At 45.1% G+C, this 15,347-nt stretch overlaps 1 protein-coding gene and 1 long non-coding RNA gene across 3 annotated transcripts in view; one reads left to right on the plus strand and one right to left on the minus strand.

Annotated features, from left to right (window-relative positions):
• VCL (vinculin) overlaps positions 1 to 15,347 on the plus strand; it is a 125,027-nt gene that overhangs the window by 105,516 nt on the left and 4,164 nt on the right. The window contains exons 14-21 of one of the 2 annotated variants that reach the window (XM_033209668.1): positions 194 to 343; positions 3,004 to 3,112; positions 4,245 to 4,547; positions 6,381 to 6,505; positions 8,125 to 8,310; positions 11,098 to 11,301; positions 13,507 to 13,710; positions 14,185 to 14,289. In XM_033209668.1, coding sequence (XP_033065559.1) covers positions 194 to 343; positions 3,004 to 3,112; positions 4,245 to 4,547; positions 6,381 to 6,505; positions 8,125 to 8,310; positions 11,098 to 11,301; positions 13,507 to 13,710; positions 14,185 to 14,289 — 1,386 coding nt within the window. The remainder of the gene's footprint in view (positions 1 to 193; positions 344 to 3,003; positions 3,113 to 4,244; positions 4,548 to 6,380; positions 6,506 to 8,124; positions 8,311 to 11,097; positions 11,302 to 13,506; positions 13,711 to 14,184; positions 14,290 to 15,347) is intronic. The other variant, XM_033209669.1, reaches the window with a different exon arrangement.
• LOC117082723 lies at positions 8,711 to 11,098 on the minus strand. The gene is made up of 2 exons (XR_004436743.1): positions 9,729 to 11,098; positions 8,711 to 9,687 (listed from the first exon to the last, which is right to left on the minus strand). It is a non-coding gene; the product is annotated as an uncharacterized LOC117082723 (long non-coding RNA).

Raw genomic sequence — 15,347 nt, forward strand, 5'->3', positions numbered from 1 at the left:
ATGGCTAAACGTTTGAGGAGATCCATCAAGGCCAGGATTTGGAGTTTGACTGTTGTTTTATTAACTAGGGTTTGATGTCATCTCTAAAGTCTTCGAGCAGTTGCTGCCCCTGCTTAAAGGAAGAGACTTTTTCTTAGGCTGCCTGACCCATTTGATTGAAATAAATGTTCTTAATGTCTGTTTTTTCTTCAAGGTATTTGATGAGAGGGCAGCTAACTTTGAAAACCATTCAGGAAAGCTTGGTGCCACGGCTGAGAAGGCAGCTGCGGTTGGTACTGCTAATAAATCAACAGTGGAAGGCATTCAGGCCTCAGTGAAGACGGCCCGAGAACTCACACCCCAGGTTGGGTTTTGCTCACTCCTCATACAGTGTTCAGTAAAGAAAGTTAATTACAGAATAGTTCCTATACATTTTTGAATACTTAATGTAAGATGGCATAAGAAAACATATACAGGCCAGCACAGTAGCTCACACTTACAATTCCGGCACTTTGGGAGGGTGAGGCAGGAGGACTGCTTGAGCTTGGGAATTTGAGACCAGCCTGGGCAATATAGTGAGACCCCGACTCTACCAAAAGAAAAATTAGCTGGGTGTGGTGGTGCATGCCTGTGAACCCAGCTACTTGTGAGGCTGAGGTGGGAGGATTATTTGAACTCCCAAGGTTGAGGCTGCCAAACTGCCCCACTGCACTCCAGCCTGGGGTGACAGAGCAAGACCCTGTCACTGTCTTTATACATTTTCATAACGTTTGAATTTTTTTTTCCAAAGACTATTTATTAGTTTTGAAAGTAGAAAAAATTAGTAAAGCAATCCCCTTGCCACATATACGCATAACTAGGAAAATATTTGGATTATCTTTTTTTTGAGACAGAGTTTCGCTCTTGTTGCCCAGGCTGGGGTGCAATGGCGCAATCTCAGCTCACTGCAACCTCCACTTCCTGGGTTCAAGTGATTCTCCTGACTCAGCCTCCCGAGTAGCTGGGATTACAGGCACCCGCCACCAGGCCTGGCTAATTTTTGTATTTTTAGTAGAGATGGGGTTTCTCCATGTTGGCCAGGCTGGTCTCGAACTCCTGACCTCGTGATCTGCCCACCTCGACCTCCCAAGTGCTGAGATTACAGGCATGAGCTACCGTGGCTGGCTTGGATAATCTTAAGAGGCAACTTTGTTTTAATTTAGGGTTTATATATTTTCTCCACATCTTTGTGAGAGTTTTTTTTGTTTGTTTGTTTGTTTGTTTGTTTTTTTTGAGACGGAGTCTCACTCTGTCCCCCGGGCTGGAGTGCAGTGGCTGGCTCTCAGCTCACTGCAAGCTCTGCCTCCCAGGTTCCCGCCATTCTCCTGCCTCAGCCTCCCGAGTAGCTGGGACTACAGGCGCCCGCCACCTCGCCCGGCTAGCTTTTTTGTATTTTTTAGTAGAGATGGGGTTTCACCATGTTAGCCAGGATGGTCTCGATCTCCTGACCTCGTGATCCGCCCGTCTCGGCCTCCCAAAGTGCTGGGATTACAGGCTTGAGCCACCGCGCCCGGCCCGAGAGTTTTTTTTTAATTAATTAATTTTTTTTTTTTATATTGAGCTGTTTCTACAACTTACTTTCTTTTTTCTACTTATTGTGTAACAAGGCATGGCTAGTAAGTTTGGGAGCAAAAGAAGATTGGGAAAAAAACAAATTGGACAGTTATGAAAAGTCTACTATGTGATAGGTTTTCTTAAAAATATTAGCTCAACACTAGTGCAATGTTTGTACAATTTTTCTTCTATTCAAATTATAGAAAATTCATTATTTTTTCATTTATTTATTCAGACATTTATTGAGTGCCTGTGATATAGTCAGAACTATGCTAGACTTTACAAATTTGTGATACTGTGAACTTGTGAGGAGATATGGGGGAAATGAGCGTGTCTCTTAATCATTAAACTTTTGCCCATGTGGTATGTTAATAAATTAGATCCTCTTGTTCAGCTTTTTAACTTGTCCAACTTTTAAACAATTTTTTAAAAGCTACAAGCATGTCTAACACTCTTTAAAAGCTCCCATAAAACATGGAACATAAAACACAATTTCAATATGAAACTGAGATTCCTAAAAAAGAGAAACAGGAATCTAGACTTATAATCTAGGCTTTTTTCAATTATAGAAAAAATGAGGACTCTGGAGACAGATCTGGACTTGAGTCCTCTGTGATCTTTTCTTTTTTTTTTTTGAGACGGAGTCTCGCTTTGTTGCTCAGGCTGGAGTGCAGTGGCATGATCTCGGCTCACTGCAACCTCCGCCTCCCGGGTTCAAGCGATTCTCTTGCCTCAGCCTCCCCACTAGCTAGGGTTACAGACATATGCCACCACACTCGGCTAATTTTTTGTATTTTTAGTAGAGATTGGGTTTCACCATGTTGGCCAGGCTGGTCTCAAACTCCTGACCTCAAGTGATCCACCCGCCTCGGCCTCCCAAAGTGCTGGGATTACAGGTGTGAGCCGCTGCGCCCAGCCGAGTCCTCTGTGTTCTTGATGCTTCGTCTCTCATCTGTAAAATGGAGCTAACTCCTTCCTAATGGACTCTATTTGGATTAAGAATATGCATGTACAGCCTGTATCTTACTTGATATGTAGCAAATATTAATCCTTTTTTTTCCCAAATGCTGTTAAATCAGTTTTGAGTACTTTTTGGTATCTTTCTTAATGGTGATTTTTAAGATGGGTTGATATCAAGTGTTTAAACATATGCCAGTTTTGTGTATGTTCTTCTGAAGTATCAAGTGGACACTCATTTACTTTGTCACTTTATTACCTTCTTGAAATAAGTCTGTGATGGTAAAACCTTCCTGTGAGGGCCCATTCTGGGGAGCTATTGAGACCAAACCTCCTATGTTCAGCCTAAAAAGAGACTTGCCACTTTCTGGCTTTACAGTGCCATCTGTAGGTAAAAAGGAGAAAGCTTAGCTGAAGGTTTGTATTTGGAGAGCGAGGGTGCTCTGGTGTTTAAAGGTGTTTTGTCATTGTCAGGTGGTCTCGGCTGCGCGTATCTTACTTAGGAACCCTGGAAATCAAGCTGCTTATGAACATTTTGAGACCATGAAGAACCAGTGGATCGATAATGTTGAAAAAATGACAGGTACAGTTTTCTATAAAGTTCTTGTTGTCTAATCCATGAAGAATGAGTTCTGAGAAATTGGAGCGGGACTGGTTCTGTTACTCAGCTGCCATTGGATAAAGGGCCGGTCATGTGCTCAGCAGTGTACTTGGCCCTGTTAAGGCTGCTGAGCAGTGGCGGCTTCTCATTCAAGCCTTGCAACTTTGTCAGAAGAGAGGCTCTTTGAGTCTCTTTTATTTTAATGCTGCCCTCCTGGCGTGATGTTTATTGTCACTGCTCCTATCTTCTCTTTGAATAGTGTCTTTGCCCAGTCTGAGCCCGAGTTTGGTTTCAGAGGCTGGGAGGCGGTATTTGTGGATACAGTAAGTGTCCCTGTCATTTACAGTGGTTTCACATTTCAAGGAACCACAATAGCTACCATTTAATACAACTTGTCTCAGAGTTTCCTCCAACTTATCAACTACGTAGTTTTTTTTAAAAAGGAGAAACCAACCACCAGCAAACCTGTGTCTGTGCAACTGAAGTGGCACCTCTGAATCGTCTTCATTCTCTGTAAAGGGAGAGATAGGAAAGAAGGAATGAGGAATGTAGGCTTTTCGCTGTCCCTGCAGAACCTGTTGTGACTGGGGTCCATGGCAGCCCGAGATGAAAGTGGAACTCCTGAGGTGTCTGAAGAGAGGTAATAGGAATAAGAAACAGGCTGTTAGGGTTATTGGAAGCTTCCGCATGGCTCATCTTGAGCACTACAAGCTGCCAACAAGCAACAGATGGCTGGGGAGTGAGACGGACAGGGAGAAAATATTATTCACAGATAACGTGGTGGTGATGCAGTGATGGTTTCAGACGTATTCCTTGTTTCCTCCCGATGTTGCATTTCTGGTTGTCTGGGGTGGATACAAGAAGGCTGGCAACCACGGTTGGTATAAATGCTGCAAATCCAGATGGGCTTTTGGACTATGTCCTCGCTTTTTTTTTTTTTTTTTTTTACTGTGGTGTTTACCTGGAAGCTTTTGATTATGTAGGAAGAACTTTGAGCTGAAGAAGAGAATTCTGGATGTTATACTTTCTCATGAGAAACTTGAGTGGATAACAGTGTTTTGGAGTTTCTGTTCTTCTAAACTGAAACTAAGTTCCATTTCTGTTTTCCTAACAGGGCTGGTGGACGAAGCCATTGATACCAAATCTCTGTTGGATGCTTCAGAAGAAGCAATTAAAAAAGACCTGGACAAGTGCAAGGTAGCTATGGCCAACATTCAGCCTCAGATGCTGGTTGCTGGGGCAACCAGCATTGCTCGTCGGGCCAACCGGATCCTGCTGGTGGCTAAGAGGGAGGTGGAGAATTCCGAGGATCCCAAGTTCCGTGAGGCTGTGAAAGCTGCCTCTGATGAGTTGAGCAAAACCATCTCCCCAATGGTGATGGATGCAAAAGCTGTGGCTGGAAACATTTCTGACCCTGGTAAGCAATGCATGGCACTATGGCTCACCTCCACTGAGAGGTTAACTCAGGAAAGATAGTCAGGGAATATGTACCCCACAACCACCACATACAAAGTCTGGGGGCAAAAGCTATAGACACTTAGTTCGAGAATGCTAGATTAATCTTTTTCCATCCAAATCTCTGCAGTATCAGCAGGCTTGTTGTATGTTAATTTTTCTGGACCAACTTCTCTGTGCTTTCTGTTTTTTTTTTTTTTTGAGACTGAGTTCTGCTTTCTCACCCAGGACAGAGGGCAGTGGTGTGATATCAGCTCACTGCAACCTCTGCCTCCTGGGTTCCAGCAATTCTCCTACTTCAGCCTCCCGAGTAGCTGAGATTACAGGTGTGTGCCACCATGCCCAGCTAATTTTTGTGTTTTTAGTAGAGACAGGGTTTTGCCATGTTGGCCAGGCTGGTCTTGAACTCCTGACCTCATGTGATCCACCCGCCTTGGCCTGTTAAAGTGCTGGGATTACAGGTGTGAGCCACTGCGCCCAGCCTCTGTGCTTTTTTTTTAGACGGAGTTTCACTCTTGTTGCCCAGGCTGGAGTAAAATGGCGCAATCTCACCTCACTGTAACCTCCGCCCCTCACCCGGATTCAAGTGATTCTCCTGCCCCAGCCTCCCGAGTAGCTGGGATTACAGGCTCCCACCATTACACCCAGCTAATTTTTTGTAGTTTCAGTAGAGACAGAGTTTCACCATGTTGGCCAGGCTGGTCTCAAACTCCAGACCTCAGGTGATCCACTCGCCTCGGCCTCCCAAAGTGCTGGGATTACAGGTGCCCAGCCTGTGCTTTCTTAATATGGTCTGGCTAAATAGCTCCTCGCCTTGTTCAGTCATTATTTTGGAAAATTTTCAAAAGATGCATGATAACCAATTTACCGTCCATTTAGTTTATGTAAGTGGCGTTAACTTCTCTTGGGCTTTTCTTAAAATGCATTTTTTCTCTGTAAAGCATTCTCAATTTCTATCAAATCTGGAGGGCTTAAGGTGATCTGTGGGTCTCCTAGGCCCTACACCTAAAAAAAATCTGGGTTTTCTTTAGGTGAATTTGGATCATATTTTTGGTACTACCATGGCAGATCATAATGAGAGTCGCTCCTTTGGTTGAAATCATCTGAATTTCTTCCTGTTTTGAACATCTGATGTTTTCAATCTTGTCTATGAGTAGGATGTAGTCAATGCAAGAGAGTAGGAAGGAGGGGCTCCCCTATCTATCTCTGGTTCAGGCAGAATCTTTCTAATATCCTCAACCCATTATCACTAAAGACATGCTTGGTTTCCAAAACTGGAGTTTCTAATAGTTTGAGTAGATTCTTGAATTCCAGGCAACTGGACAGAGTAGCGCAGCTTAGCATAAGGGTTAACATACTGAATGCCAAGTAGAGCAAAGGAGTAGAGAGAAAGGTGAGAAGTACTTCAGGGAATGTATGTCCAATCTGAAACTGACATCTCCCATGTTCTGAGTTGGGCAGACTTATCTCTTGACTGCCTCATCATAAGAGAGGCGATGGACGCCACCTGAGCCCAAAGTGTTCACGCCCAGGGATCTCCTGCGTACTTGTTAGTTGTACAGCCAAGAAGGCACCCTGAACACTAAAAGAACAGCTGGTTTGTGATGCTTCCAACGCTCTGCAGGCCTCAGGACATCTGCCTTGTCCTGCCTCCCTCCCTCTTCAATCACTGCCTGTGATGTTTACTGGCAGCTTCACATCCAGCTTTTGTTCATGGAACCAGTTCTGCTGCTGCACAGACAGTGCTTTGGGGCACTAATCCACCCAGCTGAAAGTGAGGGTGTCTTGTGTTTAGGACTGCAAAAGAGCTTCCTGGACTCGGGATATCGGATCCTGGGAGCCGTGGCCAAGGTCAGAGAAGCCTTCCAACCTCAGGAGCCTGACTTCCCGCCTCCTCCACCAGACCTTGAACAACTCCGAGTAAGTAAATTCAGAGATGCAAAGAACTGAGCAGGAAGGTGTTGAGACTGCAGCAAGAGAGAGGTAGATTGTGTTTTAGAGCCTCCATCACTAGGTGGCTTCGTTTAGCTTTCATTTGAAGCTTAGTGGGAGGCAGATCTTGATTTTCATTTCTAAATCCAGTGGAGTTATAACCTAGTGCTTAAATGCATGGGTTGTGTGTGTGTGTGTGTAGTACTGGTGTGTGTGGTAGTGGCTTGCTGTGATGGGGAGTGGCTGCAGCAGAGGAGCTGGCTTTGGTTAGTGTGGATGTGATGAGTGATGAGGTAGTGTATTGTGGTAAAATAATCTGTACAGCTTGCAGTAAGGAGATTTGGTGTGTTCTTAGTTGATAATGGTAGAACTGAGGTGGTTGAAATCTTGTGTTGGTTCTTTCCTTTGACTTCTTTTTCTTAAGTAACAAAATACATGCTTTAAAAATTTTTTTTCCTCAACTATAATTTAAGATATGTAGATACCTTCCCCACTACCCCCCGCAAGTACTGTGAATATATTTTTACATGGTGTAGGAAGAAACTAGCTAGGCAATATGTTGCAGATACAAATTCCAGAAACAGAAATAGTGATTATTTTTAGACACTTATTCTAACTAACAGTATTAGCAATACCTTGACTTTGTAAATAACCTATCAAGGCAATAATCTGATTTACTTTCCCATATTTAATGTCATTAAAAGATGTTAAGTTTCTAAGTTGGTTGAGTACAAAATTGGGTCATTGCGCACACAGCTAAGGAACAGTGTTTCCCAGCCTTCAACGCTGCTTAGATTCTTTCCAGCTGGGCTCTTGGTGGGTGTTTAGAGCTGGGAGAGAGGGCTATTCCTGGGGAATGGCTTCTTATGTGAGCAACAGAGTCATGCCATTTAGAATCTGGATCTTAGAGGTCATTTGGTCTAGCTACCCCTCACTGACAGATGAGGAACCTTAGGCCAAGGGGAGAAGTTACTTGCCTATGTAGCTGCTTTTTGGTAGAATGAGGAACAGAACTTACATCTTTTGTAGGGATTTTTTGAGAATCCTTCATCTGGTAGCACTGTGTATATCTCCCTGGGATGCGACCAAAACAGCAGCTGCAAGCCTTTTTTTTTCTTTTTTTTCCTTTTTTGAGACAGAGTCTTGCTCTGTCGCCCAGGCTGGAGCACAGTGACATGATCTTAGCTTATGGCAACCTCTGCCTCCCGGGTCCAAGTGATTGTCTTGCCTCCGCTTCTCGAGTAGCTTGGATTACAGGCACATGCCACCATGCCTGGCTCATTTTTGTGTTTTTAGTAGAGATGGGGTGTTGCCATGTTGGCCAAGCTGGTCTCAAACTCCTGACCTCTGTAATCCACCTGCCTCGGCCTCCCAAAGTGCTGGGATTACAGGTGTGAGCCACTGTGCCCGGCCACTGCTAGCTTTTTGTAGAGAAACCTGCTTCTGTTGAGATTAAAGCAGGTGGTCCTTGTGGCTCAATGCGGGTGGTCTTACATGGAGTGAATGTGGGTGGATTTTCTAGGGATACTTTTTAGAAGAAACGAAAGAATTCCAGGGGCGGGGGGTAATTTTAGGACTTTACTTACAACTTGTTTTCTCTTTTTTAGCTAACAGATGAGCTTGCTCCTCCCAAACCACCTCTGCCTGAAGGTGAGGTCCCTCCACCTAGGCCCCCACCACCAGAGGAAAAGGATGAAGAGTTCCCTGAGCAGAAGGCTGGGGAGGTGATTAACCAGCCAATGATGATGGCTGCCAGACAGCTCCATGATGAAGCTCGCAAATGGTCCAGCAAGGTAAGTAGTGAAGCTTTTCTTGTTGAGAAAGGATGTCTTCTCAGAAAGGATGAAGGACCATGTGCACAGCCCAGAAAGAAGAGTCTATTTGGAGTCACCCTCTCTCTCTCCTTTGGTTCCTGTGTTGCCAATAGCATGTTCCTCTTCTTACCTGTGGTTTAGTGAGATGTTTCTGGTGCCTGATGGTTTCTCCTTCAAGCTGCAAAAGCCAGAGCCAGGGTGCCTGTGATTTGAGAAGAGGGTTCCTGTCCTCTTTGTCCATTAGAGTGCCAGCTGCCTTGACTTTGGCATTTGGGGTCTTTTAGAAATTGCTTATCTTTCTTGTAACTGCAAATGTTTTTAGATGCTACGTTGCTAATTATTAGAGCTCCAAATATGAATTCTGTGGGCTGTGCTAAAGCTAGATGAAATGTTTGCATTTTCTTTGTTTTTTTTTTTTTCACAGAAGCAAGTAGATTGGTATCTTAGAAGCCATGTGCTTTTGTCCTTTCTCAGAATCATTTTACCTCTCAACTCAAGACAGCTCCAGGCTGTCTCTTACTCAGCAAATCTGAAGGTGTAAATATTTATGTGGTTGGTAAAAATATGGATGCTACAGCAGTCTTGCCCTATGAATAACTTTTGCCTATTTTCCCCTAAATGATGAAAAGTGAGCAGTAGCTTTTCTAGATAAGAGGAATACTATTGCTAACCTTGCAGTGAAAGGTAGCTCTTAGTTCTAAACTGTTTCTAATATGACCCTAGATCCTTTTTCTTTAATGTTTTTATGACCCTAGATCTTTATTCCCACCACCTATTTGCCTTTATTCTTTGCACATCCTCAAAGCTTTCAAGCACTTGTGCCAACTGTACTTCCTCAGGGACCTCCTGCACCTGCAGCTGATCTTGGATTTTTTTCAGGCTGGGAAATTCACATTGGTTTTTAACACTGTATTTTGCTGAACTGTTAGCTGTGAGCCCAGGTTCTAAGAAGGAAGGGAGACTTTGCTGGTGTTCGACCTGACCTGTAGAATTATTTATAATGGTATCTCTCCAACTGCATGTGGCAGAGTCCCACTGTGCATGGGGAGTGGGGGAGGTGACAGTGAAAATGTTAAAGGAAATTTAAATTTCATTACAATGAACCAAGATACACTATGCAGAACAAAAAATATACATGAATTATTTGAAACAAACAAACAAACAAACTTAAAAGCAGACAGTATTGGCCCACATTACTTGCCCCACTCTGCCATTTGTGGCTAGAAGTCCTGAGGTCTGTCTCCTGAAGCGTGGAACATAAGGAGTTTGCTGACTTTGAGTTGTGTGAAGTCAGACGCTACTTGAACCATGTATGTACTGGGCTGGGGAGGAATATCTGTTTGTGTGTCTGTCAACCTATGGGCTGGGGAGGAATATCTGTTTGTGTGTCTGTCAACCTATCTGTGTCTGTACACTGTGGGACTCTGAGCCTTAGCAGCAGTGAGCTGGCTTTTCTTTTGAGCAGCAGAGATGGGTCTTGGCTGAGTTTAGGCAAGAGTTTAGATGGTACCTGAACCCCTTGTTGGCCCTGAATCCTCCAACATCGTCACCCTTTGGAGTCAGGTTTCGTGTGCAGGATAAGACTTTTAGGAGTGATAACAACCTCAAAGAAAATTCCATATAAACTACTTCCTCTTGAGTACAGATGTTTGATGTAAAGAACCTGTGTTCACTATTCTTCGTATAGTTTGGCTTCGTTGTGGCAGTTTTTAATTTTCTTTCCACGTTAGTCTATTTTCAGCATCTGGCTTTTATAATCCCCATCCCTGGTTCTAAATTCATATTCTCTCCATCATGATTCTCATTCTCAAATGAGCACCAATTTTGGCTTCTGCGAGCTCAGCTGCAGTCACTTGCCAAGTTCACGTATTATTCTATCTGTGAACTAGATAAGCAGTTTGGTGTGAGTGAGAACCTATTTTGCAAGAAGTTTAGGTTGTACCCAAGGAGAAGCTTTCTGAGTTGGTACTAGCAATGGATGCAAAAAGAGATGGTAGAAGCTTTGCCTTGGAAGACCTTGAGGGGATATGATGTGTGGGTATTCCCTGAGATGGGTGGCTGACGAGGTGGCTTCTTGAGGCTTCTTACAGCTGGGTGACGGTGGGGTACTTAAGTTCTCTTCACTCACCATTGTGTTTGTTTTTCCTGCCTCTTTCCTAGTTTGGTATTCACTACCTCTGATGTATCATTTTTAATTCTGGGGCTTTTAACTCATGAAGGAAATAATCTGTGTCTGGCAGCTGCAGAGATGACCCAAGTTGCCTCCTGTGTCCCAGGAAAATGTACAACAGTGACCACATGATCCAGCAGTGTTCAGTTTGTTCCGTTCAAAGTAACTAGTGTGGTTGCATTTACTTTTTCTCTCTGGATTCCTTTTAAAGGTAATTTGCTACTATCGTTTGGTTGTTTGGCTCCTCAGAAATATTCTGATGTGAGAATCACTCTTGTCAGGTTTAACTTTAGTATCAAGTATATTAAAGAAATGGATGCCACTTGCTTTCTTGGTGTAAAGATTTCTCCGGAAGCCCTTTGCCATCGGAGTGAATCCCTTTTCTTCTCTCACCATATGGTGGCTTGGGCTGAGTAGCGCTGGAGGCTGAGAATTCCCCCTTCTGTGAAGCTTGGTACACAAGGCTCCTAGAGAACATATTTCTTTCTCATCTTAGGCAGGCTTTGGTCACTAAACCAGCTGAAGCCCAGTTTCCCAAGTCCTATTGCTCTTACTAACACTATCCCTGTTTCTCATCCTTCCCGCCATCGACAAAGCCGGGCATCCCAGCCGCTGAGGTGGGTATAGGTGTTGTAGCTGAGGCAGATGCGGCCGATGCTGCTGGGTTCCCTGTCCCCCCTGACATGGAAGACGATTACGAACCTGAGCTGCTGTTAATGCCATCCAATCAGCCGGTCAACCAGCCCATTCTGGCCGCGGCTCAGTCCTTGCATCGGGAAGCTACCAAGTGGTCTAGTAAGGTACTGATCAGCACCCCCAGTTGGGGGCCGCTCCATATGCATCCGGCCATGTGCAGCCTTGACACATTGCATCACTCATGATCTGTGCTGGTCCTGTGAGTCTGAGCAGGGCGGGCATCTGTCTGTCTGCACCATGTTGTTAGGACTGGCTTCACAAGTTTGATAGGTCTGCTAATGCCAGATTAATTGGACTGCATTTATGTTTGGGGAATGAAGAGAGATGGGGGGGGCCACTTTTTGAAAGGATTCCTTTTCTTACTGAGTTTGTGGCCATCGTTGGAACTTTAAACCGCTTGGGAAGCCGTGGATGCATCTCTCAATGACTTCCAGGTCAGGAACCATGGTGGACCATTATGAGGACACCTGGCCTGACCATTGAGCTTTGCCTGCTCCCGACTGACCCCTCACTGATGGCTCAGGGAGAGCTGATGAGGGTGAGAGGCAGCTTTATATGGCGGGGTCTCTGGGGGAGGACTGCATGCTGCCCTGCACTTGGCTATGTGGCAGATGCTGGCCTTGATGGGAGTCCACAGAGAATGGGGCCTCACTGCCTGCCTGTCCAGGTGTCTCAGTGGGAGGGAGTGGGAGTGGGAAACGGAGTACTCAAGGCCACAAGACAGGCCTCCATAGAACTTTGGCCTTGAGGAATGAACCAAAGCTAGTTTGGAGAGTAGGGGGATTGGGATGATCACTTTTCCCTTTAAAGGTGGCATGCTGCAAGAAGAAAGGCTTTGAAGAGTGATAGGTAGTAACTAACCATGGCACTATGCTATCTTCTAACCAAGGTCATGGGGTCCTGGAATGATCCTAGGTCTGCACGAGAAGAGGTAGACGCAGAGGACCTTGTCTAACATGCCCTTTGCTTCTTGACTTCTTCCCATACCTGCGTTCTCTCCGGCCTCAATTACTGCCTGAGATGTTACACCCTCCCAGCATAAATGATGAACTGCTTCACGGTGCCTGTGGAGGCCTCTTGCAGAGCACCCTGCAGTGGTATGGTTTGTGTATGCCTCACTGCAGTGCAGAGAAATGAAGGGCATGAGGGGAAAAATGACGAGGGCCTGGCCTTTCAGCTAGTTTTGAACATTGCAGTTGCTATGACTTGGGGTTGTCAGCAGCCAAAAGGGGAGCTTTCATGAGATGGGCACAGAATAAATAATTTGTATGTTTCTTTTTTATGACCCATGAGGGTTTTAGTAAACTAAAATGCCAAGTCTAAGATAAACTGCCATTCCTTGGAGTGAGGGTTCCATTTATAGCCTGAATCACGACTTTTATTTTCCTGATGCCTTCCCTTGCATCCTCTTTGCTGAAAGTTCCTTTAAATGGAGTCTTCACTTAGCTGAGGGGACTGAAGAATTGATTCTTTACCCTTTTACATGGGAAAAATTAAAGCAACATGTTCGTTCAGGTTGATGGGACAAATAAGGCAGGAGGATTGCTTAAGCCCAGGAGGTCAAGGCTGCAGTAAGCTGTGATTGCACCACTGCACTCCGGCCTGGGTGACAGAGTGAGACCCTGTCTTAAACAAAACAAAACAAAACAAAAACAAAAACAAACCAGAGGGCTAGCCAGAGCAGGCTAGATCAGAAAATATCTTTTTATTTTCCCCCCTCACCCAGGCTGAGAATAGTTACTTGGGGTTTGACATTCTTTAGCAAGAGCCCTTGGCTGCTATTTGCAACAAGGGTAAGCATGAAGAGGGTGATTTCAGCATTTGGAAAGGCTCCTCTGTATTTTTCCCCTCAGGCCAGCTCTACTGCTTTCTCCCTATAGAAATGAAAGTGCCTATTTAACCAGCTACTTGGCCCTGTCCCCAGTTTATTGATATGATTAACCTAGAGATGCCAAAGTGCTTGTTCAGTGCTGTGCCTGGGGTGCACATCTTGCCCTTTCAGACTAATATCTGGGTCTTCCTTTTTTTTAGTCAGGAAATGTCTCTCTCCCTCTCCTTCTTTCCCCCTCCTCTCTCCTCTCTTCCCCCTCTCTGTTTCTCACACTGCGCGCTTGGGCGCGTGCCCTGTCTCATTCTTTTTTTTCCTCCAGTGCTATCTGTATCACTCAAGAACGGCCCTTTTCTCGTCCTCACCCTTCCGGAGGGATGCTAAGGTGGCAAGCTCCCTCCTCTTCTCTGCGCTTCTCCTTCCTTCCTTAACATGGCCAGAGCGTGGGCAGAGCTCACACTGTATCTTTGCTTCCCTGTAGGGCAATGACATCATTGCAGCAGCCAAGCGCATGGCTCTGCTGATGGCTGAGATGTCTCGGCTGGTAAGAGGGGGCAGTGGTACCAAGCGGGCGCTCATTCAGTGTGCCAAGGACATCGCCAAGGCCTCAGACGAGGTGACTCGGTTGGCCAAGGAGGTTGCCAAGCAGTGCACAGATAAACGGATTAGAACCAACCTCTTACAGGTATTTGGGGAAAGAGGCTGCGTGCGTGTGTGTGTGTGTGTGTATGTGTGTGTGTGTGTGTGTTGGAGTGGGAGGGTATGAGAGGGAGAAAAGCAGGAGAGAAGAACTAGGTAAGGGAGAAAGGGGCACTTCACTGGGGACAGAAATAGCAGAAAGGAAAAAACACAAATGTACTGGGAAAGAAAGATTCAGGAAAGGTTACTTCCTAATCAAATGAATGCTTCCATTTCTGGAGAAAGGGATTGTACTGACCCTAGGGAAAAAAACAAGTGAATTCTGCTGCTTATTTATCGAGTGCCTTCTCTGTGCCAGCCACTGGGAATACAGAGGTAGGTAAGTCTTGCCTTCAAGGAGCTTGTGGGAGGATTGCTTAAGCCCAGGAGGTCAAGGCTGCAGTAAGCTGTGATTGCACCACTGCATTCCAACCTGGGTGAGGCAAACAGAGAAACATACCAAATTAAACTTTCTCTTTAGGTATGTGAGCGAATACCAACCATAAGCACCCAGCTCAAAATCCTGTCCACAGTGAAGGCCACCATGCTGGGCCGGACCAACATCAGTGATGAGGAGTCGGAGCAGGTATGTGGCAGCTGTTTTTGGTTTCTGGCTGGCAGCTTCTGTGCCGTTTTGCAGTAATTCCACTTCGGAGAAATTTTTACCTCTGAATCAAGTATCGAGTATTCAGTATGTGGGATGCACTCAGACTCTCTCAGGAGGGGAAAGTCTGTGTTGGATAGATACATCAGAAATTTGGAATTAGGGCCAGGTGCAGTGGCACATGCAGGTAATCCTAGCATTTTGGGAGGCTGAGGCAGGAGGATTGCTTAAGCCTAGGAGGTCAAGGCTGCAGTAAGCTGTGACTGCACCACTGCACTCCAGCCTGGGTGACAGAGTGAGACCCTGTCTTGAAAAAACAAAACAAAACAAAACAAAAAAACAAACCAGGAATTGGGAACCAGGTGTGGTGGTGTGCACCTGTAGTCCCAGCTACTTAGGAGGCTAAGGCAGTAGGATCATTTGAAACCAGGAGTTCAAGACTAGCTTGGGCAAGATAGCAATCAATAGCCCATCTCAAAAATAAATAAATAAATAAATAAATAAATAAATAAATAAAAGGAATTTGGAATTGCTCTTGGGCAACTATTGTCATTTTACAGATAGGAAACTGAGGTCTAGAGAGGTTAAGTGTCTAAAATAATACTGTGGATCAGTGGCAGTTAGGACTCCACTCAGTTCCTTACCCTTGGAATAAGTTTGGCTCTTTTGAGGCCTCCAGTGCCTGTTCATTTCAACTCACTGTATGTTTCTGGCTGGAGAGAATGTCTGCTTTTCAGCTCTCTGGGTGTTAGTGCCTCAGGGAGAATGAATAGTGCAGGCTTTTCAGGGGCATGAGGTAGTTAGGCCTGTGCTGAAACTGAAATGACAGCTCAAAGGAGGTGCTTCTCTTATATTCTCTTTAGGTTTCTCTGATAGAGATAGAAATAAGGATGCTGAGAAGGTTCTCTTAACCACTGCTTCCTGCATATACCTTGGCAATTACCTCCTGAAGTTTGTCCTCCTTCCCAGAATCTTGGCCCAGGTCTTTCAGGAAACCCTCATTTGAGCACCCCTTACTCTCCTTATTTCCCCTCTGGGAG

The sequence above is a fragment of the Trachypithecus francoisi genome, unplaced genomic scaffold (assembly GCF_009764315.1).
Source record: "Trachypithecus francoisi isolate TF-2019V2 unplaced genomic scaffold, Tfra_2.0 Lachesis_group9, whole genome shotgun sequence".
In the NCBI taxonomy this organism is placed as follows: domain Eukaryota; kingdom Metazoa; phylum Chordata; class Mammalia; order Primates; family Cercopithecidae; genus Trachypithecus; species Trachypithecus francoisi.